At 43.2% G+C, this 19,452-nt stretch overlaps 1 protein-coding gene across 2 annotated transcripts in view; it reads right to left on the reverse strand.

The window, feature by feature from the left end:
• The window catches only part of sema6a (sema domain, transmembrane domain (TM), and cytoplasmic domain, (semaphorin) 6A), a 128,039-nt gene that overhangs the window by 70,430 nt on the left and 38,157 nt on the right, over positions 1-19,452 (reverse strand). For both annotated transcript variants that reach the window (XM_080433069.1, XM_080433068.1), the window contains exon 2: positions 1,340-1,514. In XM_080433069.1, the coding sequence (XP_080289195.1) occupies positions 1,340-1,439 (100 nt within the window). In that variant the 5' untranslated portion in view covers positions 1,440-1,514. The remainder of the gene's footprint in view (positions 1-1,339; positions 1,515-19,452) is intronic.

Consider the following 19,452-nt stretch of genomic DNA (forward strand, 5'->3'; position numbering starts at 1 on the left):
GCTTTGAATAAACAGTCTGATAGAAAAAAGCAGGTCTCTGCCGATGTTGGCTGGCTACTGTTTGAACTCTCCTTACTGGGAGCTACAGCGTTCTGGTTTGGCCCAGAGAGAGGAGAGAGAGAGAGAGAGAGAGAGAGAGAGAGAGAGAGAGAGAGAGAGAGAGAGAGAGAGAGAGAGAGAGAGAGAGAGAGAGAGAGGTAGAGCGAGACAGAGAGACAGATAGATGTAGCGGCCAGAGAGAGAGAGACACAGAGAGAAGGACAATGTGAGTATACCTTTTTTAGCCTGCCACCATATTTACACTATCACACACACAGCATTAGAAGCCCAACAGAAAAATAGCGGATTATCCTTTGATGTAGGGTGGGCTCCGTTTCAAATGCTGCTTTAAGTCCTTCATTTTTAGTGTGTGTGTTGAGGGCCTATCCCCAGGCACCAAATTACACTCTGTGCCATCCAAATGCATTCAGTAGAAGGGCTGGCTGGCTGGTGGTGGTGGTGCGTGGGTGGGTGAGGGGGGGGGGTTAGGCGAGAGAAAAAGAGAAAGGGAGAGGGGATTTGTGATGGTATAAAAGGTGGAAGACAAAGAGAGGAGTGAAAAGGGTGCAGAGAGAAAGAGAGAGAGAGAGAGAGAGAGAGAGAGAGAGAGAGAGAGAGAGAGAGAGAGAGAGAGAGAGAGAGAGAGAGAGAGAGAGAGAACTGGTAATGAGGGGACAGTGCAGAGGTAGGAAGAAGAAATAGAAAGGATGGGAGGATGGGAGGAAGGAAAGAAGGAAGGAAGGAAGGAGAAGGATGGATGGATGGATGGAGAGAAATAAGTTATTTTAGTTAAGTTAGGGAAAATCACTGACAAAAATGTTTTTGTCGGTGACACCATCATGTGATGTATATACATTGACTTTGTAGAGTGGCAGATGAGAATAGAGCAGAATGCCAGACGGGAGACAGCACAGATACAATGTGCAACAGTATAGGCAAGTAAGAAAGAGAGAAGGACAGAATGAAAGAGAGAAAGGAAGCGAAAAATTAAGAAAAATACATAATTGAATAAATATACTGTATATATAAATAAATAAAAAGGTGAAATGTGAAAAACGTAAACCAACAGCACTTAAAGGGATACTTCACTTTCGGGCCGGGGACACATTTAAATTCATGGCCCCCTCACACATTAGTAGGACACTGCGTGTCGTGAGGGGGCCATGAATTTTCCATAACTTTTTTCATTTATTTTTAATATTTTTTTTAAATGTGTCCCCCGGCGGAAAGTGAAGTATCCCTTTAACACATAGACAGTGCATCAGGTGGGCATCTGAGGCTGGAGGCTGTGTGTACTTACAGTTGCCATGTGAGATGCTGATAGGCTCGGAGTCTTCGGGGAAGCCCGCCCCGGCTATGTGTAGTAGCGTGAAGCAGAGTAATAAGGCCTCCGACCTCATGGTCGCACCCACACTGCTACTGCTGCTGCTGCTGCCGCTGCTACTGCTGGTCCTTTAGTGTAGATGTACCTCAGCCTGCAGGGAGAACAAGAGAAACGAAAGGAGAGAGAGGGAGAGGGAGAGGAAGGGAGAGAATAGAACAATGGTTTAGCCAAATACGTCTAAATCCACCTGACAGCTACCTCAATTGTTTCCCAACTTTGCAGTTCACACATATATTGCAGATGTGGAGGAGGCGGCGACAGGGGGAGGAAAAGGAAGTGTAGCCAAACAAATCTCTGGTCCACCTGAATTAGCTGTTTGTGCATTTTGCACGGCCCATTGCAATCTGTCAGAGATATATTTGTTTATGTATTTTCGATGACTCAAGTGAGCTGCGTCGCAAGCAGGAGAGAATTAATTGGATTAGGTTGGTAATACGCATCATAGATCGATGTCAGGCAGAGAGAAGCAGGTCTACCCCACCCCTCCTCTCTCTCTCTCTCTCTCTCTCTCTCTCTCTCTCCCCCTCTCTCTCTCCCTCTCTGTGACAGGGTCTTAGTAAAGTGGGAGAGCTCTTGTTGAAATTAGCCCGCTGTAGATTCTCAGCAGTACCTGGAGCTGAAGAGGGATGGCATGAGGCAAGTACCTAATTTCCCACTTGTCAGTCCCACACACACAAGTGTAGCAATCATACAAGTCTTACTTTTTGTTTCGTTTCGTTAGCATTGGCCATGTTTCTATACGTACTACACTGTCTCAACCCCGCCCCACCCCCCAAAAAAACGGAATTGTTCTCAGAAGTGCAGGATGCATACTTGGCTGTGCATTGTGTTTATGTGCAGTGTTGCCAGATTCTGTGAGAGAAACAAGCAAGCAGGTCTAGGAAAACCAGCCCAAAAGAAGCGACTATAGGCCACATGAGCACTTTAACATATACATCAGCTATTTGAAAATAGCAATTCTACAAGCTCACAACGCGTCGCGATGCAACGCGTTGTGAGCTTGTAGATCGGCTATTTTCAAATAAAATCTTGCGGGGACATTATAATAAGCAGATCTGGCAACCCTGTTCATGTGCGTTCACTCGCTTTGATTTCACCTGCTCTGTGCTTTTGATTCATCAACATTCCACTCCTCTGCCATCTATAATTATGCTGCAAGTATAAAAGTCAGCCATGCTGATGTCAGGGTAGATTTACGACAGCGACACGCCACACTGTGCTGATCTGATGTCTTCATTCCACATGCCATGGCAACGGCTTTTGTGTGTATGTGTGCGTGTGAGCGTTTTTTTACTGCACTTTGTGGAAACAAATTACCCCTATAAATCACCCCAGACAATTATTGCCCCCGTGATCTAATCAGGAATAAAGCATTTCATTTACATAGAGCAACTTTATTCGTTTTCTCTTTTAGCCCTGCTAGCCGTGGGGGTGAAGTCGCTATATATAGGTAGACAGGGGTAGAGGATGCTTTCGGGAGTGAGAAATTGAATGAAAAGGTTGATTTCATTGGCTTCCCGTCTGATAAAAAAAAAAAGAAAGAAGTTGTTTATCCCACGGTGCATTTTCATAAGCTGCTCACTTTATTGTGTGTCTAACGGGGAGCTGGGAGAGGAGGCTGAAAGGAGGATGAAGAACGAATAGAATGAGGGAAGAGATAGAGAATAAGTAAGCGAGCGAGAGTCGAGAGAGAGAGAGAGGGGGGGGGGGGGGGTGTGTCACTCTTTCTCCTATGTTATCTCTCCTTTTCTGTCTCGCTCACTCTTTCTCTTTTTCCCTCTCTCTTGCTGCATGCTCCTGTGAATCTCATTCAGCGGCGGAATGAAAACACTATTCATTGGGAGAATCACTTTAACACTGAGGAGAATACAAATACAGCCTGGATACGACCTTGATCCCCCCCCACCCCCTGGTTCCCTCATACCCCCCCCTCCCCTCCCTCCCGCCCCTCTGCTCTTTGCCCTATTCACCCTCACACTATTTCATGAAAACACATCAATGTGGCTTTTTTTTTGTTCTCTTCTTTTTCCAATCCAAACGTGTGTCAACAGAGCCACGTGACGTGACACACAGAAGGCTCTCTCTTTCTCTCATCACCGATTGTCACAATCCCTTACAGGAATTTGCCCAGGTTTGTCTGTCTGTCTGATAGGGGTGTGCCGATACACTAATTTCATGAAACGATACGATATTGGGCTCACGACATCGATACGATATCGACGATATATGGCACTTTTTATTATGAAAATATATGGGGGGGGGGGGAAGCAAATGCAAACAAATATTTATGTTTTGCATTATTCAGACATGCAAACTTGTAGCTTTTCAGCTACAATAGCCGTTTTGAATCCAAATAGGGCAATAGTGTGACACCTGACCCGAGAAAAAAAAAACATGTTGTCACCCTTTTCACCTCGGGGCTGTTTGCATGCCTGATTATTATTATTGTAAAAAAAAAAAAAGATTCAAAACTATATAATTTTTTTTCCAAAACGATACATATCGTCACGAAAACGTATCGCGATATATCGTGGGACGACATATCGGCACACCCCTACGTGTCTGACACTGTTTTTTTTGTTTGATTGTTTGATTGGTTGGCTGTTTTCTTTTATTTATTTTTTCCTCATTTTAAAGTATACCTCAGGTGGTGGGTGGGACTGAAATAGATTTATTTCCTTCACACCGGAAGTCCTCTTAACCCATTCAACCCGGGAACGCATATACTGTGTCATTTTAGATTTTTTTACTGCTCAAACTAATGTCAAAATGTATTTTGTCACAATGTATTCGTCTGCAGACCCCCCCTCCCCCCCCCCCCCCATCTCAAAATATTTTGTTCCAGGGACCCCTCGAAGCAAAGATTTGAGTTAAAAATGTATATATATATTTTGAATAGCCAAAGAAATAATCTAAAGTGACACAGATTCGTTCCCGCATTGAATGGGTTAACAAATTGACTGATTGATGAGCAGGAAGTGGCGTGAGACAAGGAGGCATGCCCTGTGGTGGTGGCGGGGGGGGGGATGCTGAGTGACAAATGGAGGTTGCACAGAGGTAGCAAACAGGAAAGGAGCCACAGAAAAAAAGAAAATAAAAAAAATTAAAGGAAAAAAAAAACAGCCAGCGACTAACTCAATACTACAGGATGATGAATGGGAACGGTTCTGTAATTATATTTCGGGATACGACTGGGATCATTGTAATGTTTCAGATGTTAAATTGAGACTGTGGACTTCGATAGCAGTGTTCTCCATCTCAACGTTAATGTGGTGTTGTTTCAGGTTATAGAATAAATGTATCTGGAAAGAACTCATTTTACTCCAGGAACCCATTTTCCTGGGACACAGTAGAGTACAGAGTGGGTGTCTGGGGGGAGAAAGCGACTTGTATCTTCCTTTTAAATGAATGGGATGCAATTTTTAAAAAAGCATCCGCTAATCCAAAAGCATTAGCCAATTTTACATTGCCTCCCATAATACACAAAATAAATTGGGCACAAAATGAGTAAACTAAGCCATCAAATGGTCCTTTCATTACCAGCTGCTGCAGATGAGTAGCGGGCGAGAAACAGTTTGTCATTGCAGAATTACACTCTTTGCTGCAGGAGCAAATTGCTTGTGCTTGTGCGTGTGCGTGTGTGTGTGTGTGCGCGCGTGTGCGTGTGTGCGTGCGTGCGTGCGTGCGTAGCACTGCAGAGTTCTGTGCAAAAACACATACACATAATAGACTAATGATTAAATGTTCAAAGTTTAAAAGTGAACTATCTACTGAACAAGCATGGACTGTGTATAAGCTCACCTTGACAAACAACCAAAGAGAAGACATAAAGGGTGAAGCAGCAGTGGCCCTGTATCTCTGGCTATGGCGGTTAATAGGTAATAACGTTTTGAGAACAATAGCCATTATTGCCTTACACCTCCTGCATTGTAAGTGATAAAATAGCTGCTACTGTGTGTGTGTGTGTGTGTGTGTGTGTGTGTGTGTGTGTGTGTGTGTGTGTGTGTGTGTGCATTTAACAGAGAACAGAGTTAATCAAACCGGATGCTGGCGGGAGGCCACCAGCAGGTTATAAAAACACAAGGACCCCCCAGGATGATGCTACGACTAGCTAGTAGCTACGCACACTCACTCACACATGCACAAATATATTCGCACTGACTATACCTTGATTTGCACAAACACACAAGGAGACGTAGACAAAATACATTGACAAACAGCAACACTCGCACATATTGAAATGATTTATTCATACAGAGCAAATTAGCAAAGGACATAAATACTTGGGGGGCACACAGACACACACACACACACACACACACACACACACACACCTACTTTCCGCAGGTTCAGGAGTCCCACTGCGACTTGGGACCCCAAACAGCATTAGCTTTAACAATAAACACATTAAAAGGCCTAATGATGTTATCGCTGCCATTACATCAACACGTGGGCTACGGGGGCACGGAGCGGAGACATATACAACAACGCCACACAACACACATCCATTACAGCGACAAGGTCAGCCACGGGGGGTTCACATGGATCGGAGGGAAGTACACAGCTAACGTTTCATGCTAGGCGTGGATTTAGTTATCTACAGTATGCTGACCAAACAGAAATACAAATGCACACACGCACGGGCGCACACATGGGCACGCGGAAGCGCTTACGCACAGTCGCACACCCACAGACACACACACACACGCGTGCATACATACACACACACAGCAGGTTAATGTTGAGAGTTCCTAGGGTGCGGTGAGTGTCATTAGACACCTACAGGCATTCCGTCTCCTGAAGCTCCTAGATCAGCTCTGCTCTATCCATCACTGTGCAATGAAGTGGGAGACTGCTATTTAATTACCTGTTGGGAGTAGGAAACCACTAATGTGTTAGTGAGTGCGTGTGCGTGCGTGGGTGCGTGGATGCGTGCGTGCGTGCGGAGGGGAGTAAGAAATATAGAGAAAGACAAGAAAGATGAGTTGTTAGAGCAACGAGAATCGTTTCTCTTTGTCTGGATTTACTTCACCAGTAATTTTGGCAAAGAGTACTTAAGAGTTTGATGTCACGGAATGAAACCAATACAACTATTAAATTGAGAGAGAGAGAGACAGACAGAGAGAGACAGAGAGAGACAGAGAGAGAGAGACAGAGAGAGACAGAGAGACAGAGAGAGAGAGAGAGAAGAGAGACAGAGAGACAGATTTTAAAGGTGGCTGGGTAATTTGGGCTGCTTGAATAGCTACAGTGTGGGAACAGACGAACAGGCGTAGACCTTACACATGGGTGTGAACCCACACGCATACGCACCATGATTCGGGTACAACGAACAATAAAACCTTTTACAACTTGACGACCACACAAATGCTAATGCTATCTTCCCCAAAACCAGACACACACTGAGAGACTAAAACCATGTAACACCTGTTCAGAGGCATGCTGGGAATACGAGGGGAGGAGAGAGGCCAGGGGAAATGGGAGGGGGGGGGGGATGACAGAGAGCAGCCGAGGAGACAAAAGAAAAAGAAGAGGAGAGAGAGAGAGGTGGAGATGAGAGGGATGAGAGAGAAAAAGTGAGGTGAGAATAATTCAGCTCTCCACCATGTGGGGATATGAAATGGAACAGGTCCAAGGCAGCACCTTGGGCTTCCTTTAGTGCCACGGACGCCCAGGCAGGTGATTATACCTGTCAGCCCTGGCTCTGAGAATTCAGCTGCACACAGACCGGAGGAGCTGTCTGCCTACATCCAAGAGAACGCCATAACAGTAAGGGAAGGGAGAGACCGACCCGTCTGTCTTTTTGTCTTTTGTTGATACTGAGGAAGGCCAACAGGCCGAAACGTCAGTCAAATAAATTACTGCATATAAAGCCAGAGTGTGTGCGACTTCTTTTCCTCCTTTTTAAGTTTGTTCCCGAAGGTCAGCGCCTCACCAAACCCTTGGTGTGTGTTACCGTTCCTGCTACATCCATGAGAACGTCATAACAGTAAAGGAAGGGAGAGTCCGACCCGTCTATCTCTCTGAGAATAAGAGCCAAACTGCCATCCAAAGTCCACACACACACACACACACACACACACACACACAGAAACTGGACCATCAAGAAGTACATGGGTGCTTTCCTTAGATGGTGTTGTTGTTGTTTTCAGTATGGAGTGTCTGTATGGAGGTAATCAATCATGGTTGGATTATTAAAAGACAAAGGGGTGGACATGAATGAGGCCCCCTGTCGCCATTGGGCCCTTTATTGAAACACAGGGGCCCACGACTACAACAACATCGAGGACTCTCCATTTACAGGGAGGTGACGGATTGATTGAAGAGAAGACTTGGGGCAGAGGGAGAGAGACACAGAGAGAAAGAGAGACAGAGAGGGAAGTAAAGATGAACAACTGAAACAGAATAAGACAGAAAGAGATGGAGACAAAGAGAGAGATGGAGAGAGAAAATAATAACAGAGGCATAGAGGCGGTTAGTAGTAGCAACAACATAACAATTGCTGTCACCATCTAGAGATAAGCTGGTATCTTTATAACTCCACTTCTGTGATCTAAAAGCCATTAGTCCCGGACATGCGTCTGTGCTTCTTAATCTCACACACACACACACACACACACACACACACACACACACACACACACACACACACACACACACACACACACACACACACACACACACACACACACACACACACACACACACACACACACACACACACACACACACACACACACACACACACACACCCACCCCTCAGCGGGGTAATGTTTATACTTACATACAGAGTGTATTGAGAGTGCTCTTTTAAGTAATGTATCACTGATCTACAAATACAATGTGACAGTAGCGTTAAGAGTTACTGGCCTTCAGGACAAACCCTGACAACTCCGCCATATTGGCCTGTCTGTGAACGAGGTATCGCACATGCTAAATGCACTGGGTGTTATTAGGAGATGAAAGGGAGAGAATGAGGGAGGAGAGGAAGGTGACAAATAAAATAAAAAACTGAAAGGAAAGAGGGGGATGAAGGGCAGTAGATAACAGCAAAGGAAAAGCTACAAAAAACAGAGGAAACCAGGCAAGTCTCGTGATCCAAGTAAAGCTGACAACAAACATAAACCCTCCCAGTAGCAGAGATAATTACCTACAACTGCATGGGTTTTTAGAAGTCAAGAGCCGACTGGGCTTGCCAGGGAGGCCTGCTAGTGGACTCCCCACATCATTCTGGGACAAATGCAACAGTTCGAGTTCTAGGCTACGTACAAAATAGGTTTTATTTTGTTAGATTAGCTGACAAAAACAAACTCCCAGAACAGTTTAGTTCGCAAAATGTTGAGTCCAGAGGACCAAAAATAAAAAAAACATTACAAGTATTTTACAAATGCTGTACAAATAACTATGTCCCTCTGCTGCATCACATCACAAGTATAAATGGAAAATGTCGGTAATGGCACAATGTTTTTCTGTCTTTTTTCTCTCTCTCATTCATTCTTTCTTCCTTTCCACTCCTTTCTTCCTTCTCATTCTTCCTTTTTTGCTTTCTTCCATTTATTTTGTTCTCCCTCACACCATCTCCCCTGGTCTCTGTCTCTCCCACCTCTCTCTCTCTCTCTCTCTCCCTCTCTCAGGTTTCATCCCGCTCTCATTTCGTCACTCACCAGCCCTTTATTCTTTCCTCTACCTGTACTTCTCAATTCAGATAATAATAACATTCATTATATGTGTGTGTGTGTGTGTGTGTGTGTGTGTGTGTGTGTGTGTGTGTGTGTGTGTGTGTGTGTGTGTGTGTGTGTGTGTGTGTGTGTGTGTGTGTGTCCTTCCTCCCGCCCATCACCTCTGCTCTCTTCATCCACCCCCCACCTCCTCTCGTCTCTTCTCTTCATCTTCATCTCCCCAAGCACCAGCAGCGGTGAAAATAATGCGTATGGTATGTGGCACTGGCTTTATCTGGAAAAATCATTTATGAAGCCCATAAACGAAACCCCACTACTCCTGGGACACACATTCACCCACCCACCCACCCACACACATTGCACAAACAGGACTGGTGCTTAAGACGTTGACCCCAAAAAAGAATGAGGTTACAGATTTAAATATCAGAACCTTTTCCAGGCCTGTCAATCACGACAGAAGCGGCGCAACTTAATCAATCTGGAAGCAGCTGATACTCGTTCATGTGGGTAGAGCAGAGCAAATGACTGCTGATAAGGACAGGCTTGGTGACACACACACTTCCCCCTCTCTCGCCTTTGATCTCAGTCTCTACTCCGCCCGTGTGATGATACACTGCCACACTGCATGACTTTATACACAACACTAGGTCAAACCGACACAGTTATGGGTTGGTTACATTTTGTAAACCCTCACAATTGGATAAATACATGTTTAACTTTATTGTATCATCCTCATTATCCTCATTCATTTTCGTTGAATATGTATTTGTCGCGTCTGCTGTGATGAAGTAAATAAAGGAGGTGTTATATAAGCATAGCCTCGATAAAGTTTTTTTGTAAATCTTTTATGTAGCCTATTTGTATGACTTGGTTTGAAAATAGTTTAAATATTGACAAGTTGCTACTTGTCTGCTGTTGTTGTTGTTGTTTACGAAGTCAAATTCCTTTATGAGAACACTTTATGAATACACTTGGTGAAAGAAATAATTCACAATCACCTGTAAATTCATGATAAATTAATATTCACTGACTCATGCAGAGCAGCATAAAATCTACATTTCTTTATTCCCTCATTTTTTATTTGCATTGCGTTAATATTCAACTTAAATGTCACTGATTTAATTTAGATTAAGATGCAATTATGTTCTCACTTACACTTCTGACCTACTTTAAACTAATCACATAAACAGCATTAAATATATATTAACAATGGCTGTCTTTGTTATTTGTGAGGACAGGACTAACTGCTCGGATATCTTCATGTCCGCTACACCTCGTCTTCTTTATTTGGGTATTCGCATTTAATATAAAGGGACTTTATACTTTAACTCAGCCACATTTAGAAGAAAATACAATACCGGTATACTACTTTCATTACATTTATTAACCTAGTTCCGCCATTCAATTATGTGTTACAAAATTGAATGCTCCCAAACATTGAAATAATAGATGCGTATGGTATGTGGCACAGACATCAGACATCAGTGACATCAGAGAGTAATAAACATCAAATTCCATTTACCATTGATAAAGAAAAATGCCTGCATAAGCGCACAATTGTTTGATTGTAGTTAACGTTTATGTTAATGTTAATGTTTTTGCACTAACTTGCCATGTTTTCATCAGGCAAACAATGCAGGTGCTTTTCTTTATCTATATTGTATTGTCTGCATTGTACCAAGAACGGATATAATGTACATTTGACATTAATGATTTCACTGTACCATCGAGTGCAGCGTTGGCACAGTGCAAATACACAGCAAGCTCCCGAGTGTTACAAAAAGCTGGAGAAAACCTGACTTTTGACCACTGGCTAATGTCATCCGTTTCACTGTATAAAGCGCAGGCAGATAAAGCGGTGGTCAAGAGAGCAGAAGGAGAGGGGAACGACTTAACAGGCAGAAACCTGGAGAGTGTATCTCCTGAGATACAGCAGAGAAGAAGAATAAGTTGCAGCAGCAGTGAAAACAGCAGAATGTCAGTGAGTTAAATACCACATTAACTTGAAATTGAAAGAGAGATGCCGGCATGGCCGGGCCAGCCCTGTGGAGCGGCGACACGGTCACAGAGACTGTCTTGCGGCCTGATGCCCTTTTTCACTCTCTTTCCAGAGGCTGATTGCCCAAAGCCTTGGTTTGCCGAGCTACAGTATGCTTCTGCATTGACCAGCATAATGGGAACTAAATGGATAACGCATACCGCCTTGGAGACAGCTGAAAAAGTGAGAAGTCTGGGACAGCTTTTCAAAGCTTTCCTTCTCAGTGAACATGATAGCAAGCCACCAGAGAGGGGGAGAAAACATGAAAGAGAACTCAATTTCAGTGGGTCTCTTGTTAAGTGTTTCCGGATCCAAAATGTATGAGGTTTAAAATGAGATTTAATGTCATTAGTGAGATGAAAAAGGCTTATTCACACACACACACACACACCCCCCCCCCCCCCCACACACACACACACACACACACACACACACACACACACCCACACACACACACACACACACACACACACACACCCCCACACACACACACTGAATAAAGTCACGCACACAGACAGGAAATACTCTAGGTTGATAGACACACAGTAAATCTTGTCTTTGGTGGCCAATGCAGAATGAGTTTGGGTATTGAGAGGAGTGCAGGAGTACGTGTGAGGGACAGTTAGTGTTTGATAAATGAGGACGAACAATCGAAAAACCAGTGGCTGTAATTCTGGGTAAGCACCGCAGGGGATTGTTACGCACGCCTTTTCCTCAACAGGACTGCTGTAAATGAGAAAGGTCTCAAAGTCAATACTGAGTGGCAGCTCACTAAGTGGTTTCACTGGGGATAAAACACGCAAGGGGATTTGGTGGAATGAAATGAAAATGTTTATCCTTACCCTTGAGGGACATTGACTAAGTGGACAGAAAGTTGGGAGAAATTGTTGGATGTATGTCATATGGACTGTGCAAAAACAGCATCTCCTTCCTTTTTAACTGGACTCAAACAAACTCAAACTCAGAAAAGTGGCAGAAAGACTTGCAGATAAAATGGCAGCTGTGCATGCATGTCAAGTCCTTCACGTCGCTCTGCAGTTCAACAAACTTACCGAAACATGGTATGGTCCAATTATATATAATATGCCACTCTATGGACTGAAATATTGAGATTGCATTCACAGCTACCGTGTTCAACATTAAAACCAGACACAGGATATAAGGTGGTTGCCTTAAGGCGCTCAGAAAGCGGTGTGATAGTGTGCTGCTGCTGTTGTATGCATGTGGTGCAATTTTCACATCTTGTAACCTCATGCTTCCCTATAATAGGTGTGCTCCTGGATTCTACAAGGTGCGATATCGTCTTCTTTGTCTCTCAGTCTGTATCTTATGCCCTCTCATTTCTCTGTCTCGCTGCCTGTCAATCTAGTACGGTTACTCTTCTTTTCTCTCTCTCCGTTTCTCTCCCCAAGGCTGTAACCGCCCCTCCTTTTAACTTCTGCCATTCAATGTGGTCAAGGAATGATGCATTTTCCTAAACCTCACTACTGCAGCAGTATTCTGACTGGTAAGGCATTATATGACTTCATGCCTCTCAGAGAACCAGCTAAGAAAACTATCAAACAAGCACTGCACTATGCGGAAACAATCTACCACTGTTTACTATGCCTATTAATTGACTTCAACACATACAGTATAAGCACTCTGGGTCTTTTTAAGTGAAGCCAAAGTCTACGACCAAATGCACAGTAAAAGCGCAATCTTCTGGAACACGTCAGCAGATACATGGACCGTTTCTCCCCGTATGATGATACAGGAAATCAGTTCTGCCCCGCTAATGGCATGTTTCTTGTTCATAGCGTTTCATGTTCATTTGATTCATGTTCCATTATGCTAAGTGATCAAGTCCCTGTCTTCGCTGATAACGGGCTAGCAAGCCATGCGCTCCAGAATAGGCCTGGCCTATCAGATCTGACTAAGCAATGATGCTAATCTCTCTCAAAAGGTAATGGGATGGCTGCAGGTCAGCAAATTTGCAACCACCCCTAGCTGAAGTAACTGCCTCCCTCAGTGACACTGCCCTTCATTCTGCACATCTCTCTCTCTCTCCCCCACATGCAGGCAGACGTGCACGCCCACACACCCACACACACACACACACACACACACCTCAATATTCTTGCTCTCCTCTCTCCCTGCCATCTACTCCAACTGGGCAGCAAACAAATCTTCAGAATAGGAGGAAAACACTGTCCTCCACTCTATTGTCCTCCAGTATGAAAGGAAACAAATCTTTCAAATAGAGGGAGGGACAGAAACACATGGCTAAACCTATTAGAGTTATGTTCTGTGCTAGCCTGTGATATTGATAACAGAACACCTTGTTTTCTGGGAACGCCATCATATCCAGTTGTGTTATGAATCATCTGAGATAAACCAGGACATTCAATCCAGGACATTCAATCGCTGACTGGAAGAAAAAACAAAAAAAAACACTATAGCTCTGTTGTTACAGTATGTCCATATTGTCACTGTGCAAAATGAAGCTGTCTGTATATTCTTATCTCAACAGACCATATTGTGGGAGTGCTGTGGCTAGCATTCAGCTGTAAACTAATGGATGGGACGACAATGCTCAAACACACAGATCACTGAGAAAGCCAGGAACTTGTATCACTTTCTGAAAAGAAAGTGTTATACAATGAATTACAACCTATTACAAACATAGTGTTATACAATGAATTACAACCTAATACAAACATATCCGTAGTCGCTAAGACATTGTCATCATTACAATGAAAAACTATGTGACAAAGCTGTGCGAGGAGTGCTGCGTAAGCGGTAATGAGAATAATGCTCGTGGATAACAAGTCAAAGAGCCATAAAAGTCATGCTAGCGGCCCCTAGAGGAAGTTCTGCTCCTTACACCCAATCGGACCAAAGTGGTTTGAACCGATGACCTTGCCATGCATAGAGCCCTGCTATCTCACTTCTTGGGGCGACCAATGGAATCAACGGAAATGTAAAACTTAGGGCATAATTGTAGTGGGGTGTGCAACTATTTTATATTGCTTGAGGTTCAGCCTGCAATCTGCCTATTCTATTACGAGATATCTTGTGTGCAAAGCTGAAGTTTTGACCTGAGGGTGGTGCTACAAGAAAGGCACTCAAATAGTTAGGGTTCATTCTCTGTGGAGCATGCACTTAGCAAGGTTCATGGTAAATCCACACAATAGGTTTTGTGACATCTTGTGTGCATGTGAAGGTTTTGGCCTAGAGCAAAGGCCATGGGGTCAAAAAAATATGTTGGGGTCATCCTCCAGGGAGTTTTCAAAATAAATATGTCATTTGAGACCAAAGTGTCGGGCGCCGGGCGGACAACCGGACGGACAGACTGACCGACTCCCCATGACCATACTTAGAGCCACTCTAGCTAGACTATTAACAGCGATGCAGAGTCATAAAAGTGACAGAAAAGCGAAACGCAGAGATGCAGCGCTGTACCGAATGAAATCATAACAAAATCTGTGCCGCTCCTACGAGGATGGGTTGCTTTTTTTGAACAACCGACGTCTCTGCTTCCCACCTAAACCATATTAGGTCCAAGCCAATCAGCACACATGAGGCCCATTTATACTCCCGTTCAGAACACATGCGTATGTGCCCATACTGTACGTTCCAAACGCAAGTGTCGTTGTTCACATTATCTTGTGAGTTAATGAACTAAATAGAGGTTCGGATTAAGATATCCACTGAAACAAATGTTTCATGGACAGATTTAGCTACTACAGTACGTCTGCGAAATACACAACATGTCTAGCCTCGCACTATATCAACAGCCCAGGGTCATTGAGAGATTAATTGTGCTTTACCAAAACTGAATAAATACCCAATAGAAAAACAAGACTTCACTATCTCAATCTTGTTGTAAATAAGATTTCTGCCGGGGGAAAAAAAACCAAAACATTTCATGGACATATTTAGCTGCTACAGTACATCTGCAAACTTCAATCAATAAGGGTACTACTACAACATGCTTAGGGAAATTCTTAGGTGAATGTCCATGAGAAGAATGTGGCCATTTTTTAAACATATGTTTTCTATCCGTTTCCAGCATATTATGTATACAATATCATAAATAATCTATAATTGGTTTGAAGTTGTATGGCTTGTAATTTTCTTAGAATACATAGAAGAATCCTTCTGAATGTCTTGTTAAGCCTTTCTCTTTGTGTGGGCTAAGATAAGACTCCCCCCAGCTAACAGCTGTTTGCTGAAGTTAGGATTGTGCTTAATTCAAAATGTGATTATAGAATGATTGTGCATCAGCCTGGTCTAAAAGATGAATTATATAGGAACCCTTTCCTGCAGTAGAGATGAATCAATTAGGCTCGCTAGCCGCTAGATCATTTCCCACTTTCTTTTGAGTCAGAAATGGTACTCAGCTGTACTGTATCTCTGCTCCCAAAAGCTTTTACTCTACTCTTACAGATTACTGTAAATATTTCATGACCAGCGTGGTCTTGTCATCATGATGACTCATGCCAAATTCAGATTATTACTGAAAAAAAAATGCTCGTTGCTGTACTGTTGTTGAGCTCCTTACTAACCAAAAAAATGGAACTGCTAAGCTTATTACTGTAGGCTAATTATCCATTCACAATTAGCTATGAGCCTCCAACCAAAATCCTGTTGTTGGTTTACCTTAATTATATTTTGGCAGGACCACTTTTGTCAAAATAAAACATTTTAATTGCATATACATTTATATACAAAAACATATAATAATAATAATTGCAATAGTATTATGTTTGGTGGCATAGCTCTGCCACCGCCAGGGAGCAGACCCCTGGGTACTACAGAACAGAGCACCAGCAACAGTGACATCAGACAATGACGCTGATGAGATGGAGGTGGGCAGTGGTGTTAAGTAACTAAGTACATTTACTCAAGTACTGTACTTAAGTACAATTTTGAGGTATTTTTAACTTTAGTGGACTATTTCCAATTTTCAGTACTTTTACTTCTACTCCACTACATCTCAGAGGCAAATATTGTACTTTTACTCCGCTACAAATATTTGAAAACTTTGCTTTAGTTACTTTGCAGATAAAAATAAACATACATTAACCACTTCAGCCCTATGTTATACATAGGCTATTTGAAAATAGCCGATCTACAAGCTCACAACATGTCGCATTGCGACACGTTGTGAGCTTGTAGATCGGCTATTTTCAAACTTTTTTGTACTTTTACTTCTGGTACTTAAAGTATATTTTGATGCCAATACTTTTGTACTTTTACTCAAGTAACATTTTGAACACAGGCCTTTTACTTGTAACAAGAGTATGTTTATATTGTGGTATTGCTACTTTTACTTAAGTAAAATATCTGAGTACTTCTTCCACCACTGGAGGTGGGTGTAGTGAGAGTGGGATGCATATATGCTGTGGCAGGAATAGGCAAGATGACACAGTTATAATGAGTACTCCATAATCAGCTGATAGGGAAGGCCTTGCCAGGAATCAGCTGACGCCACAGCGGGCGAGGAAAGGCTCGACTATTATGTCCTGCCAGAACTAACGCTATATATGCTCTATCTAACCTTTTTTTTTATATATGTTTTTCCATGTTATGCTTTTTTTCAGATAGGTCAGTGTAGAGAGGCAGGACACCAAGGACAGAAGGAGGAGAGACAAGACGGTAGTTGGATTTGAACTTGAGTCCTTGTGCTCACTAGGAACATATGGTACACTGGCTGACCCACCGGGAAGCCCTAACCTTGGTTGACTTGTTTATGACTGCTATATACTTCATTGGATGAGCTCATTTGATGATAATTAACCACTTGAGCCCTAGCATCCCTATTCTGGGGGAAACGGCAGATTGTGACGAGTTGTGAGCTTGTACTCTAGATCGGCGAAGAGATTTTGTTTGGGGGGGGAAAGGACCAGATCTAGTATGGAGGCCTGGGGGACCCCAGTCAACTTAAGTATATAGTGTTTAAGTGGTTAACAAAACACTAAGAATTTATAAATAGCATGCAGTTTGTTATGAGTTAAAACAAACATGAGCATGACAGGCAATGAAGCGTAATAAGCCAAATTTATTAGGCTTATGTAATGAGATGCATGAGGCTGAAGCCATGAGGGAGGTTATAATAAGAACACCAAATCAATAGAGACGCTCGCTCATTCCTCAACTTCGTTTTTGCAGCAGTGTAAAAGACCGCCAGAGGATAAACATGGGTGTTTGAAAATCTTAAAGGTAAGCTAGTGAGAGTAGAGAGAAGAGAACTCTCCCGCTGTTCTGTGAGCTAGAGCTAAACTGATGTAATGGCACTGAAAATGCCTGTGGAAATCTAAGTGCACGCTTGGGCGGTTGGTTAGCACACAAACGCTAACAACAGATGCTAATTATAAATGTAACAGTGTGTGACAACTTATAATACATGTTGCCTGTCTACAGGGAGGTCACAAGAATCACACACACACTCACGCACGGACACACGCACGCACACACCTTGGGACGCCTGACCTGACGCAAAGAGAAGACTGATGATGCGTTAAACAGTCTCTACAGAAAGAGAGAGAGTGGGGTACCATGGTGGCACAGCCAGTTAGTGTACTAACCACATGTTCCTAGTAAGTTGTATGGACTGAAAACAGCAGATCTGCAGTACAAGCTCACAATGTGTCACATTGTGATGTGTTGTGAGCTTGTAGAGCAGCTATTTCCAGCATGTGACAGTCGTACAACAAAGTACAAAGTATATGGAGTTTATAGCAGTTTTAACTCATACTGACCTTATGATAATTATCGTTGTAAATACAGCATAATGGATGGTGTGGTGGGTGTTGCATGAATATGTTCCCGACTGTAAGCTAAAAGTTATACGTACGAACCAATTCATTTCATTGGGCAGACTTCCAAGAACATCCTGTGCTATAATGGTTATAATATACTATGGAGTCCATTACTGTTTTGGAGAATTTATTACGAGTCTCACACAGGACTCTTCTGAAAAACCACAAAGTACACAATCCCTCTCAGCATCCGAGTCCCTGAGGCTTACCCTGTGGGAAGAGCCCATATAATGCAGTCTCTGTCTCTCCCTCCCATCACAAATTTCACCTAAGTGCTGATGACAGTTCTCCGATAAGTAATTTTCTGTGCTGCGTCACACCGCCCGTTTGATCACTAACTTCTTATATTAGTTGTGTCATGCAATTTTTCTAATGGAAATGTTGCATTAATTCGGCGGCCAGGGCTATGTATCATAATTGTACATTTCCCAAGAGGAGAGCTGAGTCCGTCCAGGCCAGGTTAGAGACCGGGTCTGATCCCTGCCTGGCTTTCAAGGGAAGGCGCTGTAGAGCTAACGGGTTTTGACTGTGTTAACCCTTTCCTTTACTTCTTCACAGGAAGAGAACTTTGGTTCCATTCTCACAGCACAGAAATTTTATTTTGTTGTGGGCGAAAAACAACAACGTTGAGAGTGGCTAAACATCACCCAATAAGGAATGCATTTTACTACAATGCAAACGCAATCAAAGGCAATGATGTGGGCAGAAACAGCACAATTTACAAAAAGGCAAAATAATGAGCAGGAAAATGGCAGAAAAAGCCATTTGCAGTTCATAGTCACACTGCATAATTGCCCGACTTGCCACCTGTAGGTGAGAGAGATGCAATTGCACTTTATCTATTTATTTCTGTCACACTATTAAGCCCGACTTGTGCTCCGTCGCATGCCAGTGTCGTGCACCGAAAATAGCAGACAAGCTCACGCGACGCGTTGTGGGCTTGTAGGTTGTAGGTTTTTGGCACGTGACACTGTTGTGCGACGATGTGTGAATCTGGCTTTCCTCAGTGTTGTTCAACTGAAGTGGAAAAAAACAGGCACATTTTTTTTTAATCACAATTATCTTTTAGACTAACCTCTGTCTGCTTTTACTTCAGCCTTACATCAGTAGAACGAAAACTTTGAAGGAAAACCTTAGAAAACTTTGAAGGAAAACCTTACAAAACAAAGAGTTCAATAAAACATCGCAACTTCACTTCCTGTGGCCTCCTTTCATGTCAACCTTTTAACCTTCTCCATCGCCCCCACTAAGGCAGCATCTAAAGACCCCACATCTATGACTTCCTGTCAGCGTAAGAACAGAAGGAGGGTGGGGTGGTGGGGGGATTAAAGTGAAGGGGGAGACGGAGAGAGACGGAACATGGAGCGTGGATCCGACAGAGTGGTATTGTTCTCTCTATGAGACCAACAACAATGACGGATGGAGGAGAGAGTGTGGCGAGTGAAGAAAAAAAATAGGAGAATAATGAAAAGAGCGTAAGGAAGTGCATGGTGTGTGTGTGTGTGT

The sequence above is a fragment of the Gymnoscopelus braueri genome (genome assembly GCF_963280865.1).
Source record: "Gymnoscopelus braueri genome assembly, chromosome: 7".
Lineage (NCBI taxonomy): Eukaryota > Metazoa > Chordata > Actinopteri > Myctophiformes > Myctophidae > Gymnoscopelus > Gymnoscopelus braueri.